Below are 17,192 nucleotides of genomic sequence, written 5' to 3' on the forward strand. Positions count from 1 at the left end.
GAAACCTTGTGTTGAGAAATGGGCATTTATATTTTAAACTGTACTACAAAATCAGACTATGAATGGTGAAGTTACATTTTGAGGACTTGTTATATACACACGCCATTTATTCCGTGTGTGTGTGTGTGTATGTATGTGGGGGGGCGGGACAGAGAGGGGGTGAGGATTTACTGTTTGTTCGTTACTTCCTCTGTGCAGGGTTCACTCATGCATACCATCGTGTGTTTTCCGCTCATCCATCACTGTGTCTGTTCACATCCCGTGCGTCACACCCTCCTAATGAGGCGGTGATCACTTTAAAAGCACCCCCCAGTTTGTGTTTACTCGTCCTCTCACACTCGGCTCATTGTAATCTGTGCCTCCACTCGCTGCTTTTTTAATATAAGACATTGGGTGTATGTAAAGAAACCTCCCTGAAGCCTCCGACTTGTGTTTCATGCCGATGATTATTATTCCTTTATCTAACACACACACACACACACACACACACACACACACAAACCCTGATTTGTTGACCGGGATGATGCTTCGTATATGTGATTTGTGTGGCATTAACTCTGCCGGGGTCTGACTGATGTGAAGGCTCCCCTGACAGCTGACTGTGCTATCACACCAGCTCCTCTGTGACTCCAGTAATAAACAAGATATGTAATGACTGATGCTCTCTGATATAAACACTGAAGATTAAAGAAAAATGAAAAACACCCCAAGTGCCTTATGATGAAGGGGTTTTGCTGTTGTGTAATTTAAATGCTTCATATGTAATTAACGAATATTTACTCTTCTCTGTATCTCTTTAAGTCTTAAAGGCCGTTCTCTCACATTGATTTATTTGTGGTCTGTATATTGTGTATTGTACTGAAACTGCAGGTTTGAAGAAAATCATGTAAATTGATGAAGGTATAGCAAATCAAGGCAGTGGTGGATCACTTATTTTCCCGTTTCCATCCCCCACTAGTTGAATATTTAAAGACAAATTTAAGCCACACAACAGGTTACCAGTGTTTGTTCATTTTAATAGATAAAATAAATAAAAGTACAGGAAATCTGATCTGCAGTCAACTTTCTGGACATTTAATACATTTTGGCAACAGAGGCTACGTGTCAGTGGTTAAACAGTAAAGATGGGAAGTCATCTGGAAAGAAGATGGTTTTAGCTACATCTCTTTCCTGTCTACACAACTAAAGTCAAACTGAACAATGATTGAGTTTTTCTTTTCTTTTTTAAATAAGAGAACATTCAGAGTCTGCAGCGGTCCATCGTCGACAGTGATCAGGTTTTCCTCTGAGCCATCACCTCTACTCACTCATCCATCCCTCTTTTCTTTCCTTTATTTCTCGTGTCCAGAGAAGCGCTCCCGGAGCTCGCTGGAGGACCAGGACTGTCTTCGCCGGTCCGACCGGGACTCACGCGGACAGGCAGTCCAGGGAGTCCAAGGTGAGGAAGACGTCCGCCTTGCACTGGAAAGTGCCCGTCCCGTCCCGCAACAGCTCGCAGCTCTTTAGGTTTGGAGAGATGTCCTTCACACAGATGGCCTGCAGGAGGTGAGAACAAGGGGTGAAAGAATCGTAAGTTGAGAACTGAAAAGTCCTCAAGCCAACCGGATATGCCCTAATAATACTAATACTAATAATACTACTATTTCGCAGCGCAGAAATAATAGTAGGCTCCTCCCGTAATAATAAAATGTTGTTTGATTAACAGTCGTCTACAGAGAGATCCCATATTTTCATTCTTCCTATGTTTTACCTTTATTCAGGTTTTGTCCGTATGATTTAAAATTCAGAACATTTGAATGACCGTTTTGTCATTCATCTTTCTTCACTATCTGATGCAGATGTCTTCGCTTTGACCTGCAGCGCTGACCGGTTTGCCCTTTTACGCACGAGTTGTTCAACGTTTGAGTTAAGATTTTGATCTCAACAGTTTGTGTCGTCGTCTTTATGAAAGCAAAGGTAACACATGTGCTTTCTAATATCTGCCGAAGGTTTCTGTGCTTTCAATATTTATAAATGTGGCTCTTATGGTGCTGGAAGGAAAGCAATTCTTACTCGTCTCTTCTCAATTCCACCATCAGTGGAAAAAACAACACCACCCCCTTAAACAGGAATAAAGATTGTAGAATCTTATACTTACCATGCTTTTTAGGATGGAGATCTGCCTGTTGGTCTCTGGAATCAGGTTGTTACCTGCCGTCTCCCCGCTTTCATTCACCGTCTCTTCGGACTCGGACCTCCGCGCGTAAGGCGACCTCCTGATACCGGACAGCAAACCGGAGGCACGACCCACCGAGTAGTAACTGGGCCCGGTCGACTGCTTGTACCAGGCTTCGACTGGATGGCAGGAGATGAGCAGAGACACTCCGACGCACACCACGGCAAATCTGACTGACCTCTCCATGTCTGGAACCGTCTTGGCACTTTTTACGCAAAGGAAAACGGCGCTTATCTCGTCTGTTGTTGGTCAGAGGCCGACTTTATGTTTTGCTGGGTGTTTGAAAAACTTCCCGCTGCTTATATAGGCTGAATGAGCGACGTTATCGTGACCCAGGACGTTCGTCAAATCAGAATTGAGGTGGGCGGATGGTGATCCATCTTTATGCGGGAGAAGAAAGAGGACCAATCCAAATTGATCAGTTTGGATGGTTTGTCGTAGGGGAGGAGGGGGGGGGGGGGGGGGGGGGGGGGGTGGTATAGAGTATGAGGGGGAGATGTGTTGCGACATCCGACGTTTGTGGAAATCATAATGACGTCAGATGCCCACAGTCACTAAATGAATGAGGAGTGACTTTGTCTCACTAATCTGAAAAACTAATTATTACATTTAAAATGTCCTGATTGTCTAAAGACATCAATACATTTCAGAAGCTTAACCGTTTCCTTTCTACAATCTGGTTGATTTCAGACACCATGCCGTGAAAAGTCAGTTGATATAACTTTTGGGTTTGGAAAATCACACACAAAGTGTATAAAGGCTGTTATGGGGTCGGTGTTTACCCACTGCATGCAACAGAAGGTGCACAACAAAGTAGAATCACTGTGGTGGCTTTAGAAGACCTCAACAGTGAGAATGGACAGATTAGAAGTACAAAGAAGGAGATCAATAAACACGAGTGAATAGTCGACTGATCCAAATTGTATTCCGTCCCAACTGCTTTCTACACGGATGGATTGAGAATCATTCTTACTTCAAAGTGAGGAATCCTCTGAGGAATCAATACAAACCCTTTTACTGATGGATTTGCCGACCTCACCAGTCATGCGTCATGAGCTCTACGGCCTGCGTATCAGCAGAACAGTAGTGATGGGGACTAACGACAAAGAGGGATGCATCTACATTTGTTCAATCAAATAACAAAAACGGTTATATATTGTGTAACCATGTTGCCCTCCTGTGAAACAGGGTAATGAGGGGGTCTGGAGGATGGCGAAATGTTCCTTAAATGTATAGAGACACAAGAAGGACTTGAATGATGAAATTATCTGGATACATGAAGAATGATGCTTTACCAAAAACAATGTTAGGAATTAGTAATAGTGTTTATTTTTTAACATTTAAAGCAGCACTGGCATACAAAAATAAAACTATAAATGTCTTTTATTTTATAAGAAGAATGAGATCATGTACACGGACATCATGTCAATCCAGATGAGTAAAAGTCCCATTAGAGTCCGTTGTAGAGTGGTCTGCAGTGCGGCTCTAGTTTGTCCTCCAGGACGTAGTCCGGTCCACAGACCCAGGGGTCCCCCGTGTCCCACTGCCACTTCTGCAGACTCTGCCTCAGGCTCTCCAGCACATCGCTGTAGGACGGGTCTGACACCAGGTTCCTCGTTTCCAGCGGGTCTGTCCTGTGTTGGTGAAGCATTTGTTCAAATTCATAAACCGAGAGGACAAGCTGTTGATGCCTTATACTGAGGTCATAGTATCAGATTACATATTTCTTCCTTCTAGAAAATGATTGGTAAACTATTACCAAATAAATAGTTTAACTAAAATAAAGCTTTATTGTTTTAATTCCAATTTTAGGACACTTTCTCTCCTTTATGGTGGTAGCTTCTGAACATTTCCTTCTGACTAAATGACTAAAATATGAACGGTGGCCGCTGCAGCTCATTTAAATCAGAGGAACTCATGTCATCCACCAATCGAGGTCAGGTTTTGTGAGCGCTCTTCTTTCGGGCTTTGACCTCTAAGCTCATTTACCAAACGTGACGGACATTCATCTGTTAATCATCATGGTGAACATGTTCCCTATCCCAAAACACGACGGAACAACCTGAGCTGTAACAGACCTGGAGTCGAACAGCTCCCAGCGCTCTCTGTAGTAATACTGCTCCAGGCTTTTGAACCAGTGAGTGGGCTCACTCAGCCGTGTGCGGTTCAGCAGGTCCTGGAAGGTGGGCGACACGTACAGGTCCTGGTCGATGGGGAAGGGCATGCGGTAGTGAAGGTTGTGGAGTAGGTGGTACGCCCCCTGGTGGACGGAGCGGGTCGGGTAGTACATGGTTACCTGAAATAAAAAATGACAGCGCGGCGGTGAAGGCCTTGCGCTTGGTGCTCTCTGTTTGTGACAGTGGCGATGCTCACAGACCTCGTGGAGGGACTGGCTGGCGTACACGGTGTGCCAGCTGCGAGGCTCAGTGACCAGGGCGGGCAGCAAGGAGCGACCGGTGAGGTGGACCGGGGTGGCGGGGCCGCCGGGGAGGCTGTAGGACGGGTAGGGAACAGAGAACCAGTCCAGAATAGTGGGAGTGATGTCTGCCCAAAAAAAAAAAGAGAGAGGGAGAAGAGAAACGAGAGTGAGTGTTTCTATTATGACCTACTGTTAACATCTTTATATTAACATGTGACTGTCCACTTAAAAAACGTACTGCATCTCCAAATTTGGAGATTTTTATTTTTTCAGATGAATTAAAAGGATCAAGAGTTCCTTTATCCCACTTTAAGCTAAATAAACTGTTTAACAACACACTAGAAACAGGTCTGTTCTTGTTAGATGCAGGGTGTTTCATAGGACAGAAGTATTTATGTTAAAGTCTAACATACGCCTACTAGTTATATACGTGAATTGTTGCCATATTAATCATTTAAACTAATTATTATTTATTATCTTATCTGTTTATCCTATTTTATCTGAGATCTGCTGCTGATGCATCATTGCCAAGTCTCCCTCTTGTGGCCGATTGAGCACATCAGATGAACACATTGACTTCCCTGTTCATCCACTCGTGTGAACCAGTGGTTCCCAACCTGGCAACACACGAGGGGCCCAAGATAAATCTGAGAGCTCACAAAAAATGATTACGGAAAACATTCTGGAACACATTTACATTTTCAGCCTGTAATAATAATTTTTAAAAAAATCACTCTTTCTCCATCTCTTACCCAGCAGGCTTACGTAGGCCTGGCTGGTGTCTCCCCATCGCCCCCTGTGCTCTGGAGAGGACACCAGCATGGGCTCTGCTGTCCCGGAGCGATACAGGTTGGTTCTGCCGTTGGGGAAGGGGATGCCGTTATCCGAGCTGTAGATGACCAGAGTGTCGTTCTCATAACCAGCGTCTTTGAGCTCCTGAAGAACCAAACCGATTCCTGCAGAGGAAGCTCACACCGTTCTAACTCAGCGTCTTACAAGAGTAGCTTCTCTCTATCCTCTTTTTGTTGTGCCTTTATTATGTGTAGGTGTTGTTACATACCTTGGTCCAGCCTGCTGACCGTGGTGTACTGTGCTGCCAAGTCAGCTCGTGCCACAGGCGTGTCCGGCACAAAGGGAGGAACCTGAAGTACCCGAGACGAGTATAGAACGGGTATATATTTAAACAAATGCATGTTTTACACACATACGTATGTTTACAGCTAATGATCCTTGTTTTCTGATGACAGTGGGATTTCTTTCTACATTTAAAAACCTGTTCGTCACTGACCTTTACTTGTTCTGGTGTGTAATATTCGGGTGTCCAGTCAGGTATCCTACCCATCCCCATTTCACCATTCCCAAACTTCTCACAGAAAGCTCCATACTGGGGCTGCGAGTGTCCACATCGGTGGGTGTCGTGAAAGGCAACGTACAGGAAAAAGGGCCTCTCTTCATCTTTTATTTTGCCTTTATTCTCTTCCCTCTGTCGCCTTCGTTCAAAAGCGTCTTCGTTGTGCGTCTGGAAAAACTTGCGGACCAGGAGTTTGATGCGGGTGATGTTCCTCCCCACCTGGAGGACAGAGCTGTTCTCCTCCGTGTACGCAAAATCAAAAGGGTAAACAGATCCAGGGCCGACGTGCTTCTTCCCAATTATACCTGTGCGAGCGAGAGAGAGCACGAGGGGATGAAATGGTGATTAGAGGCAAGAGAGCATGTGAGAGAGTAGACTTGAGATGAACTGGTCTCTCTGTTACTCACCTGTGTGTACGTCGGCTTGGCTGAGGAGCCGCGGTAGACTTTGTACTCCGTCAAACGAGTTGAAGTGGTGAACACCCTGATGAAGCCCGTACATGCCGTTCTGGTGCTAAAAAACACATCAAACCGACCTAAAAGATGGTGCACAAATGAGAGGCCTCCATGTGTGTGTGTGTGTGTGTTTTTACCTGCGGCAGGCCGGTGAGGATGCTGGAGCGGCTGGGGGAGCAGCTGCTGACGGAGGTGAAGGCGTTGCTGAACACCAGGCTACGCTGGGCCAGAGAGCGCAGGTGCGGCGTGTGGACCACAGAGTTGTTGTAGACCTCCGTCTCAAAACCTGCATCATCGGCTGGAAGACGGAAAAGACACATTTGTGAGGCAACACGGCCAACAGGATGTGGACAACACTTTGTAACCTGGCTGCAGGGATTTGATGAATGAAATGCATAGAAGCATGTTGATATGCTTTGACCACAAAGTGTACATCATTACACAGAGAGGGGTTTCTGTTATTTTGAGGGAAGGCTGAACAACAGAGCCTCCTCTCTGTATAATGCAATAGGATTCATTACAGGACCGTTATAACTGTATATTTCAGCACCAGTCCAGTTCAAAAGGCATCTGAAGTCCACTCACCAATAATTAGCAGGACATTTCTCCTCTTTGACTCTCCGATACAACATGAAGCCGAGATGAGGAGAAACAGCTCGAGCAGCATGATGATGATTAGCGCTCTTCTCTGTTATCCATTAATCTCGCCTAACTCTCAACCTCTCTGCTCGTTTGGCTTTGAAACATCAACTGCGAGCCTAAAATAAGAAATCATTCAAAAAGTGAAACAAATGAAGTCGTTCAAAATGAATCCCTAAAGCACACAACGCGACAGCTCGAAGTTATGCGCCAGCTACATCTTCGTCAGTGATTTGTTTTCACATCCTTCCGCATCAAAACTTAGACCCCGCCCACCCGAGGTCACATGACACAGATCACATGTGCACAGAAAACAGGAACCCGGCTCGGAGTTCATCAGTGAATTGACTTACATTTTAGGAAATGGTGAAAGAAACGCGTTGACACAAAAGGACCTGAAAATCACAGCAGAGCCAGAGAGTAAAGAAGAAGAAGACACCAGATTTAGTGAGTTTCTATTCTATTCGGTTGTTTTCTATTCTGTCCTATGTTGTTCTTCTTCTGCTCTAATCTAATCTTTTGTGTTGTTTTCTTTTTTATTCTATTGTGTTGTTTTTCAGCTGTAATCTATTCTATTTGGTTGTTTTTCTATTCCGTGGTATTATCTCACATAGAGTTGTTTACCTGCTCTATTCTTCTCATTTGAATATTGTGTTGTTTTTCTATTTCACTTTATTGTGGTGGTGCCTTTCTGCTCTATTCTTCTCATTTAAAGTGTTTTCTATTTTGTTGTTTATTGCTGAATATTGTGTTGTTTATTGTTGTTTATTCTATTCTATTTTACTGTGTGGTGTTTTCTATTCTATCTTAATCTCTTTCTTTCTGTTTGTTCCAGTCACACAGCTATGCAACAATCTGATTGTTGTAGAATATAACATAAATACATTATAGGGTACAATGAGAGATAAATAAAACATTACACTGTAAGATGAAGCCAGAAAACGTTGTGGCTGTTGTAAAACAATCCCTGATCAGCGTCAGGTACACGGAGCACTTACCGCTCATCTGACCGTCATGTGATCATAAAGAGCTCAAAGCTTGTGAGGGGCAATGGTCACAGAAAGACGTATAGAATATCGGTTCTCAGCTTGCAAGTTTCGTTGACTTAAGACTCTTTTTTTTTTTTTTTTCTTGTGTCATCACACACAGATCACATCATGCATCTGCAGATATGGCGTCCACTTTCTTTGATGTGCCGTGTGTTTGTCCAGAAAAACACAAACTGACACATGCATGCGCACAGAGCACATCGTCGTTGTGTTTCCCTGAACGCTGTGCCTCCGGGTAAAGAGGAGGCAGAACCTTAATCCCTTTGTGTAAGTGGCTTTTATTGTGTAACCACCTTCTCATGCACACGTTAAACGTCACTTAACCTTTGTGCACTTTGTTGCTGTCTCATCATCTTTTCCGTCGTCGTCCTCTCCAGGTTCTCCTTCCTCCGCTCTAATAGTTGTGCAATGGATCGGCCTCTTCTGGGCCGACTGTCGGCCCGAGGCTGCTGCTGCTGCTCCTTCAGCACGCTGAAGGCCTGGCTGCCGATCCTCTCCTGGCTGCCCAGGTACAAGCTGAAGTGGCTTCAGATGGATCTGCTCGCAGGCCTCACCGTCGGGCTGACGACTGTACCGCAGGCGCTGGCTTACGCTGAAGTTGCCGGCCTCCCCGTGCAGGTGAGTCCTCTGGGTTTATTTGTGATGGTTCATCCTTTTGGATTCAACTTCCGTTTAGTTTTAGCTCTCCTTTGACTGACTATGTTCAGTCACAAAGTTGTTAAAATCTTCTTGCTCCGGTATTCTTTATTCCTTATTTTGGAGCCCCATTACCTTCCACAAGGGAAACTTTCCCCTTCCAGCAGATTAATGTGGAAAAGAAGGTTTATATTGTCAAACTCTGGTGAAGCAATAAGAAGAAAAACACATTTTTGAGAGGAGAGGTGGTTAAATCATTCAAATCAATTTAACAGCATTTCTCTCCACAGTACGGACTCTACTCTGCCTTCATGGGGGGGTTCATCTACACGCTCCTGGGGACGTCTAAGGATGTGACACTGGGTCCCACGGCCATCATGTCCCTGCTGTGTTTCTCCGTGGTGGGGGGGCAGCCACACCGAGCCGTGCTGCTCACGCTGCTCTGTGGACTCATCCAGGCGGGAATGGCATTGCTGAGATTAGGTGAGTATTCTTTACTTAATAGTATAAATATAAATGTGGTTTTTTTTCAAGTAGCAATGATATTTTATTGTTACGTCTTCCAGTCTGTAAGTTAAGTGTTAGCTCTGTATCAAAACCTGATGCATCAGCATTACAGTATCAGAAACTAGAGATGCATGTTAGAGACTGTGAGGAAACAGGAAATTAGTTTGTGAGTGCAGGAGAGCGACTTCCTACCACCACATGTATGACTTCCTCTGCCTAACCACACACGCGTTCTGTGAAGTCTGATGATCTCTCAACCATTTTAGTTTTATTTTATTTTATTTTTGGTTGAAGGTTCAGTGTCATCGCTCGGTAAATCGTTCGTTGCTCGTCTTCTGCAGGTTTCCTGCTGGACTTCATCTCTTTCCCTGTTATAAAAGGCTTCACTTGTGCTGCTGCGGTAACCATTGGCTTCGGCCAGGTCAAGGTGAGAGTCAAACACATCCACAGAAACACCAAATTAACATTAAAAAAAAATAATGAACACCTCTTACTCTTAACACACACACGTTGAATATAATATACAAATGTGTTTCACTGCTGCAGCCTCACTTGGTCTGGTGAGACCAGCAGCTTATGGCGGCTGATTGTCTGTATTGCTGAGTCAGTTTACTGACTTGATGGCTTCCCTCTTCTTGTGCCACTTTTAGCATTCATCTTTATCTCACTTGTGTGATCACTGTTTATGCCGTTCAGCGGAAGCTACATAGATTCACTTTTAACAAACCTCTACTGCTGCTTCTACAGTTTTATTTCATAAAGAAGAAATATTTACTCCCCTGGGCCAAATATAGAAACTGAAAGAATATAAATAAAAGAGCATTTTGATTGATTTGTGTGTGTAAACTCATTTTGTAGTTTCTGCTTCATTCTAAAAAGCAAAAACTCCTCTTGTCCTCCTCCACTGTGTTTCTATTTCTATGTTTCTAGAATATTCTGGGACTCCAGGGCATTCCTCACGAGTTCTTCCTGGAGGTTTACTACACCTTCTACAAGATCCCAGAGGCCAGGATCGGTGATGCGGTGCTGGGCCTGCTTTGTGTCGCTCTGCTGGTCATGTTGTCGTTCATGAAGACGAGTCTGGGCTCTGAGGACGCCCCCACCTGCTCCAGAGTCGCCAGGAAACTAGTGTGGACTGTTGCTACCAGTCAGTACCTGTGTGGTTGTGACCGTGTGTCTGTGAGTGTGCATGTGCTTGTCCAAATGCACGGACAACAATGACGGTGTTTTACAAAGGATTAAGAAAAATGAATTATTGAATATTACTTTATTAGGTTTGAATGAGAGGTATGCCAGGATACAGATGTCTTTAACGTTTTGTTCATGTCTCCTCTGTCGTGGTCAGTGCGTAACGCTCTTGTGGTCGTGGCCGCATCCTTCGTAGCGTTTTCCTGGAATGCTTACGGTTATCCCGTGTTTACGGTCACCGGGGAGACTTCCCGGGGGCTCCCGCCGTTCAGACCTCCACCCACCTCGGACACCACAGCCAACGGCACCGTCGTCTCCTTTGGAGAGATAGTTGAGGTAAGGAGCAGAGAGAGACGATGCTGCTTTCACTTCCACAAAAGCTTTGCAGGTCACAAGTGGAGCAGCTGACCAGCTCCTCTCTGTGTGTTTTGTGCAGGGCTTTGGAGGAGCGCTCGCTGTGATTCCCTTCATGGGTCTGTTGGAAAGCATTGCTATTGCTAAAGCTTTTGGTAAGTGTTTTTAGCCACACTAGCAGTGAAGGGCCACTTCGGTCTGTCGCCAGACTGAACTATCTCAACAACTGATCGCCTGACTTTTCCCCCAGCACGACAATGAGGTTAACATTTCTTGTTTGGAGGGAAATGTCTCGAGAACTATTGGATGGTTTGCAATTAAATTTAGTACAGAAATCCATGTCCCACACAGGATGACTTGTAATAACTTTGGTGATCCCTTACATTTTCCTCTAGCGCCATCATCAGGCCCAAATGTTAATTAGTCCAATACTTTGTTTATGACAAGATACCTGCAGAACAAATGATATCTCGTCAACCCCAGCTGTACTTGTGTAATTATCAACTAACATCGTCAAAATGGTAAACATCATAACTGCTAAGCATCAGCAGGTTACCATTTTAATTGTAAACATGTTAGCATTTAGCTCAAAGCTGCTAGCGTAGCTGTAGACTTCTTTAGCTCCTTCAAGAAGTCACAATGAGTTTAACCAAACCCACCTATTAGCAACAGAAAATCAAGGCAGCTAAAGAATGTTAAAGAGTGTTTCATCGTTCGACTGATTTTAACTTCCGGTTTCTCCTCAGCCAGTCAGAACGACTACAGAATTGATGCCAACCAAGAGCTGCTGGCAATTGGTTTGACCAACATCATGGGCTCCTTTGTGTCAGCCTACCCCGTCACTGGCAGCTTCGGGAGGTGTGTGTGTGTGTGTGTGTGTGTGTGTGTGTGTGTGTGTGTGTGTGTGTGTGTGTGTGTGTGTGTGTGTGTGTGTGTGTGTGTGTGTGTGTGTGTGTGTGTGTGTGTGTGTGTGTGTGTGTGTGTGTGTGTGTGTGTGTGTGTGTGTGTGTGTGAGAGAGAGAGGGCGACAGAGAGAGAGCTCAGATGTCCAATATTTACAGTGTCATGTTTTTCTCCTCACACCCAGGACAGCAGTGAACTCCCAGACTGGTGTTTGCACTCCGGCTGGAGGGATCGTAACCGGTGAGTCCTGACACTCGTTTTTCACTGTATCTCTTCCGCCCTCTTGTGGAGATACACACTTCTCAGTCTCCTTGCTTCCTTTTCTCTCTCGCTCTCTCGCTCTCTCGCTCTCGCTCTCGTTTGTTGAGGCGTTGTTGTGGAGGTCAGAGGTGGAAGGGTGAAAGGAAAACTGTCTTCAGCAGACATGACAACAGAGACAACATTATTCTTAAACAGAGGCAGCCCAGCATGAGGGCATAAGCAACTTTATGCATTTTAAATCCTCGTCTGTAACAACAAAAAAAGCCTATTTTCATATATTTGTGCCCTTCCATTCTCTCTCTCTCTCTTGCATTTCAGTGCGTGTGTGTTTAGTTTTCATTTCTGCTGTGCATTTGTCTTCTATCCCTCTAAATCTCTCCCCTTCTCTCTTTGTGTTTTCTATTGTTTCTAGGTGTGATCGTGTTGCTTTCCCTGGCGTTCCTCATGCCGGCCTTCTACTACATCCCCAAAGCCTGTCTAGCTGCTGTTATCATCTGCGCGGTGGCTCCCATGGTGGATTATCGTGTTGTCGCCAAGATGTGGAAGATCCGCAGTAGGTGTCCTCTCTGTCTCGCGTGTAATTTGTTTGTTTTATTGTGGTCTCATGCTCGCGTGTCCCCCACAGAGCTGGACCTGCTGCCGTTTGTTGTGACGTTCCTGATGAGCTTCTGGCAGGTGCAGTACGGCATCGTAGGAGGTGTAGCTGTGTCCGGAGCTCTGCTGCTCTACAACACAGCAAGACCACCGATAAAGGTAATATTCTGTACAGGACAGTGAGTGTCAACAGTATCAGAGCTCTACTCTCCCACACAGGTTTCTCCGTTAACAATAGCTTCAATAGACCTTTTTGCATTAACTCTTGCTCTTCCTCTTTCTGTGTTCCCGTCATGTTCCTGTCGTGTGCAGGTGTCTGATCACGGTGTGCTGGTGATGGAGTTGGGCAGTGGACTGAGTTTTCCTGCCACAGAGTATCTCAGCCACATGATACACACTCAGGCGCTGCAGGGTTTGTTTGATAGTCTGTCTTTGTGTTTAGAGGACACTTACGGTAGTGTGTAGTGATGTCTGTCTTGTTTAGCCACCTCCTCTCTTTCAGATTTGACTCTCATTTAACCACCTGTCTGTCTCCCCTCTGACATGTCTCCCCCAGCATGTCCTCCGCGGTCAGTGGTCCTGGATTGCCATCATGTCAGCGTCATAGATTACACAGTGATCAGCGAGCTCAGGGACCTGCTGAGGCAGTTCAACCTGCGAGAAGTGCAACTGGTCTTTTCCAGATTGCAGGTAATGCCTTTTTAGTTCGGGGCCAGAATTTAGTTGTGATAACAACACAACAAAATATATGTTGGTCCCTCTGTTTTTATCTCACGCCCTCTGTATCTGTCTTCCTCCCACCTTTAGCTCTCTGTTCTGGAGGTTCTCCTAGCAGCTGATCTGCAGGGCTTCAGGTATACGGACAGCGTGGAGGCGGCGCTGCAGATGGAGTCGAAGAGCTTGAACGGTGATCAGTGACATTTGTGATCTGAGATTATTGAGCTGGTATCAAGTTGAAAAGCGATGAACTACCTCCAACAACTGATTCAGCTCAACTTGACTTGAATCTTCTCTGAGACAACAGCACTACATTGGACCAGAAGTCTAATACTGGGTTTTATAGCATTTTATATTCTTTTGAGGGACATTATGCTTTTTGTGTGAATGAGGATGTAATAATATTTACTGCAATGTATGTATTTTTACTAACAGAGCACTCCCTCTGTTACATATTAGGGCTAAATGTGATCTTCAAGGGACCAAATCAAAACAACACTTGTGCCGCCCGTCATTATTTATTTAACTATGTAAAAGAAAATTGGGATTTGTTTCTCTTATTTTTATGTTAGAAAAGAAAATGATTTTAATTGACTCACAATGACTAATTGAGTTACATTATTAACCCAAATCAACACATCTACGAGGATTTTTACTGAATATAAAGTTTACATTTTCATATGAATTCAAGCATGTGAAGTCGCCTGATTGGTCGCAGCATCGTTTCACGTTGTTGTTGTCATGGAGGATTTCTAATGCCAAATATTAGGAGTGATTCATCCACAGACGAGCAGCATTTAGTGAACGGTTTTCTTGCTCGCAGAGGTTTCCGGTGATTTCCACATCACCAACTATGAATCCACAAGGTGGTTTTGATACACGCGTTAACACCGAGTAAGTCTGATGCAAAATCTGACGAGACCGATACAACACTGGTGGCATCAACCAATGCATGGCCTGAACTACTCTTTGCTTGCAGTATTTTTAGCTGAATGGCAACCAACAGATTTATGTTAAACAGTATTTGTTCTTTGCAGAGATCAGTTTTCACTTAAGTTAAGTATGTATCTGTGTGGGAAAAAAAAACATGAATTGTATCAACATTAAATAAATGCCATAAAGTACTACAAATTTCAACACTAAATTTGCAAAAAGTAACTTATTTTAGTAGTTTTACAACACCCATTGTATGCCGATGGTAAAGTCCTGGCCGTCAGCGAGCCACAAGCTGGTTTCAAGAGGATGACGTGTTCATTCATCCATCACCCCGACCAAGTAAACCATCAGCTGTTTGTCCACTTTTAGTGATTAATAACCAGGATGTTACGTCACTGGGGAAAGTTGTGTTCTGTGTGGTAACTTTGAGGAACTGTGTTAGTAAAGCTGTTCATGTCTTCTTTGTCGAGTAAAGGAATGTTAAGATAGGAAAAAACATGTCTATTTATGACAACGCTCCAAACATCCATCAAGTTCAACTGTTTTGTTCTTTACATTTGTTTTTGATTATTTGACGTCTTAAAGTGTTGGAGCTAACGTACTGAAATACGTCCCGAGAAGTAGACGAACACCACACGCTTTCTGATCGACGTCTCTGCCTGTGTGACTGAAGGATGTATATTTGAGTAAGGCTTTCTATCCGAACAATGCCCCACTTTTCAAAGAAACGTTTGAATCTCTTTGGAGAATACTTTACTTCCCAGCATTTAGTGTTGTAAATTATTGTTAGTTCTCTTGTCTGGTAGAACAAAGCACTCTGTCACCTATTACCTTATATAAGACGAAAGAGTAAGAGAGTTTTGAAATAGGAGATAACATTTACAGGAAAGGCCATTAGTGGTGCCAGTAAATATTGATAAGAGGTGACGCCAATATAATAAAAACACAATACGTCAAATCGAGAATGTGAGAAAGGTCATCCACTCTGGCGTGCAGTGGTTTGTTCCCTGCAGTGTAAGAGAGATGCTCAGAATTTCAAAGAAACTCTTTTCAACGCAAGACAGTTAAATGCATGATGCAGAAACATATGCTATACAGCAATAGTTACTTAGATAAGATGTGCAGTGCCAGTTTAGTTAATGCATGATCTATATTTGTAACTCTATGACCTTGGACTTTTATTTGATAAAATAATCCAAATTCACGGTCCACTTCTAGAAATGGATGCCGGTGGCTAAATAAGACCGAAAGGTGTGTGTAAAACTTGAGTTAAGATTATTTAGTCAAAATATTCTTTACAAGGTCAGGAATAAACCTGATTCACTCTCTGTTATTTCAGTCACTGTTGACAAAAGGTGGGAACAGATGGACACGTCGGTACATCAACGTTGGAATGTCACACTTTTGAAGACGGAGAGGTCTCCGTAATGTTTCAACGCTGACATGAGATCGATTGTGGCACCATAAAACGCATTGACTCTGGACTTTGTTTGCGTGCCAGTACTGTTTGAAACTAATCTTTATTTTGTCTTATTTTTATTAATAAGTAACTATTTTGATGTCACATGAACCACTGCTCTCAATGACCTGATTGTGTTTCACCAATGATTGCTTGATGTGGTCTTTTAACAGACTATAAATGCTCACACTCGTACCCACTGGGACATCTCCACTTCTTCACCAGCTCCTGCATTCCCACCATCTCTCTCTAAGGTAAGTACAAGACTTGCAGAGTAGTGACCTTGATCCACGGCAGCATCATTTGAAAATGTGGTTTTAAGATATCTTTCTTGTCTTTTTCAGCACGTTTGTGTGGCGGATGTGGTCCATAATGGGGGTGCCTTGGGGTTTGTTGTTGCTCAGTATTCTGTCGATTTGTACAGGAACCACTTCAGGTAAACCATCTGAAATATTTTCCTTATGATAAATATCAACTGTGTAATCTTACTTCCCCTTTTGAAAAAGACAACCAACCAACGTTATTTTAATTAGATTGTTTTGTGGATATTTAAATTGTAAAATATTTAAGATAAGACATTTTTTTTGGCGCTCTCAATGTTGCATATTCCTATCCCAGTGATTAACTGAAGCTATATCATTATTACATTCACCTAAATAATAATCATTTAGATGCCATTTTTTATGACCGCACCCTTACATCAAATGAAAACTTCTTGTACATAATTTCACACTCACTTTCCTATATCAATATCACATTATTGTATAATTTTCAGATATTGATTAATTAAAACGGGTGCAGTTTTAAGAGAGAACTTAAAACCTCACATTCAGTGGTGATTTGAATTATGCCCTTGAAAATATATGAATTTAATTCAAATATATAATAAACTGTGGCGATATTGTTAAAAGGCAATTATCTCAATTTATTGTAAAAGATGGCAATCACACACTTGTACCTCTGATGTCATTTCACAGGTGTCACTCAGTGATTTGAATTTATATTCTGTGTAATTGTACTCATAGAATACCTCAATACAAATGATCCTGAATTAGAAAAGTTGAGTTCATTCGTGGCAATTGCATGTAATAGCTTTGATTTCACCTTTTCTTTTGGAAAAACGACTAAAAATGATCAGCAGCACTTATCAAACTATTCTCGTACGTCTCACAGGGACACTTGTCACCAGCTGTGATTTGTGTCATGACGGAGCCAGCTGCCTGGAGTCAAGAGAACGAGGCGACTCTTTCGCCAACCAGGCGCTCTTCTGTGTCTGTAAAGATGGCTTTGTAGGCGATGGTCTCACCTGTTACGATACAAAACTATGCAGCGACTCGTCTTGCTGTAGCCGAGGTTATCACTGGTCACCGGACAGGGGCTGTGTGGACACTGACGAGTGCTCCCTCCCAGACTCACCCTGCACCTCACCTCAGGTTTGTCAAAACACCCCAGGCTCCTTCATATGCCTGGAGCCTTCCTCCAGGACCAGAGCGGGCCCCTCTTCCCAAT

The 17,192-nt window shown here is 43.6% G+C and overlaps 3 protein-coding genes across 3 annotated transcripts; 1 reads left to right on the plus strand and 2 right to left on the minus strand.

Annotated features, from left to right (window-relative positions):
• Positions 1-1,400: 1,400 nt before the first annotated feature.
• Positions 1,401-2,401, minus strand: npb (neuropeptide B). Its single transcript, XM_076090459.1, has 2 exons — positions 2,138-2,401; positions 1,401-1,536 (listed from the first exon to the last, which is right to left on the minus strand). Exons 1-2 carry the CDS (start codon positions 2,399-2,401, stop codon positions 1,408-1,410), a joined length of 393 nt encoding a protein of 130 aa, XP_075946574.1. The 3' UTR covers positions 1,401-1,407.
• Positions 2,402-3,521: 1,120 nt separating this feature from the next.
• On the minus strand, positions 3,522-7,337 carry sgsh (N-sulfoglucosamine sulfohydrolase (sulfamidase)). Its single transcript, XM_076090447.1, has 9 exons — positions 7,026-7,337; positions 6,578-6,738; positions 6,393-6,498; positions 5,923-6,290; positions 5,695-5,776; positions 5,387-5,590; positions 4,593-4,759; positions 4,294-4,511; positions 3,522-3,849 (listed from the first exon to the last, which is right to left on the minus strand). The coding sequence occupies exons 1-9, from the start codon at positions 7,105-7,107 to the stop codon at positions 3,666-3,668; spliced, it is 1,572 nt and encodes a 523-aa protein (XP_075946562.1). The 5' UTR covers positions 7,108-7,337; the 3' UTR covers positions 3,522-3,665.
• Positions 7,338-7,540: 203 nt separating this feature from the next.
• slc26a11 (solute carrier family 26 member 11) lies at positions 7,541-14,432 on the plus strand. The gene is made up of 13 exons (XM_076090460.1): positions 7,541-8,746; positions 9,055-9,247; positions 9,613-9,698; positions 10,202-10,418; positions 10,617-10,795; positions 10,896-10,968; positions 11,560-11,671; positions 11,901-11,956; positions 12,390-12,530; positions 12,603-12,730; positions 12,884-12,983; positions 13,128-13,261; positions 13,379-14,432. The coding sequence occupies exons 1-13, from the start codon at positions 8,537-8,539 to the stop codon at positions 13,487-13,489; spliced, it is 1,740 nt and encodes a 579-aa protein (XP_075946575.1). The 5' UTR covers positions 7,541-8,536; the 3' UTR covers positions 13,490-14,432.
• The last annotated feature ends 2,760 nt before the right edge of the window (positions 14,433-17,192 follow it).

The sequence above is a fragment of the Anarhichas minor genome, unplaced genomic scaffold, assembly GCF_050575085.1.
Source record: "Anarhichas minor isolate MPS153535 unplaced genomic scaffold, ASM5057508v1 ptg000012l, whole genome shotgun sequence".
NCBI lineage: Eukaryota > Metazoa > Chordata > Actinopteri > Perciformes > Anarhichadidae > Anarhichas > Anarhichas minor.

What these genes read in the sequence shown, in the direction of transcription:
- npb (XM_076090459.1), bottom strand. Translation starts at nt 2,401, where the DNA reads ATGGAGAGGTCAGTCAGATTTGCCGTGGTGTGCGTCGGAGTGTCTCTG. An exon ending in TCTCCATCCTAAAAAGCATG is followed by an intron (nt 1,537 to 2,137) that starts GTAAGTATAAGA and finishes CACCTCCTGCAG; the next exon opens with GCCATCTGTGTGAAGGACAT.
- sgsh (XM_076090447.1), bottom strand. Translation starts at nt 7,107, where the DNA reads ATGCTGCTCGAGCTGTTTCTCCTCATCTCGGCTTCATGTTGTATCGGA. An exon ending in CCAAGCCGACGTACACACAG is followed by an intron (nt 6,291 to 6,392) that starts GTGAGTAACAGA and finishes TCGCTCGCACAG; the next exon opens with GTATAATTGGGAAGAAGCAC. An exon ending in TGGGAGCTGTTCGACTCCAG is followed by an intron (nt 3,850 to 4,293) that starts GTCTGTTACAGC and finishes TCACCAACACAG; the next exon opens with GACAGACCCGCTGGAAACGA.
- slc26a11 (XM_076090460.1), top strand. Translation starts at nt 8,537, where the DNA reads ATGGATCGGCCTCTTCTGGGCCGACTGTCGGCCCGAGGCTGCTGCTGC. An exon ending in CAAGATGTGGAAGATCCGCA is followed by an intron (nt 12,531 to 12,602) that starts GTAGGTGTCCTC and finishes TGTCCCCCACAG; the next exon opens with AGCTGGACCTGCTGCCGTTT. An exon ending in TGGTCTTTTCCAGATTGCAG is followed by an intron (nt 13,262 to 13,378) that starts GTAATGCCTTTT and finishes TCCCACCTTTAG; the next exon opens with CTCTCTGTTCTGGAGGTTCT.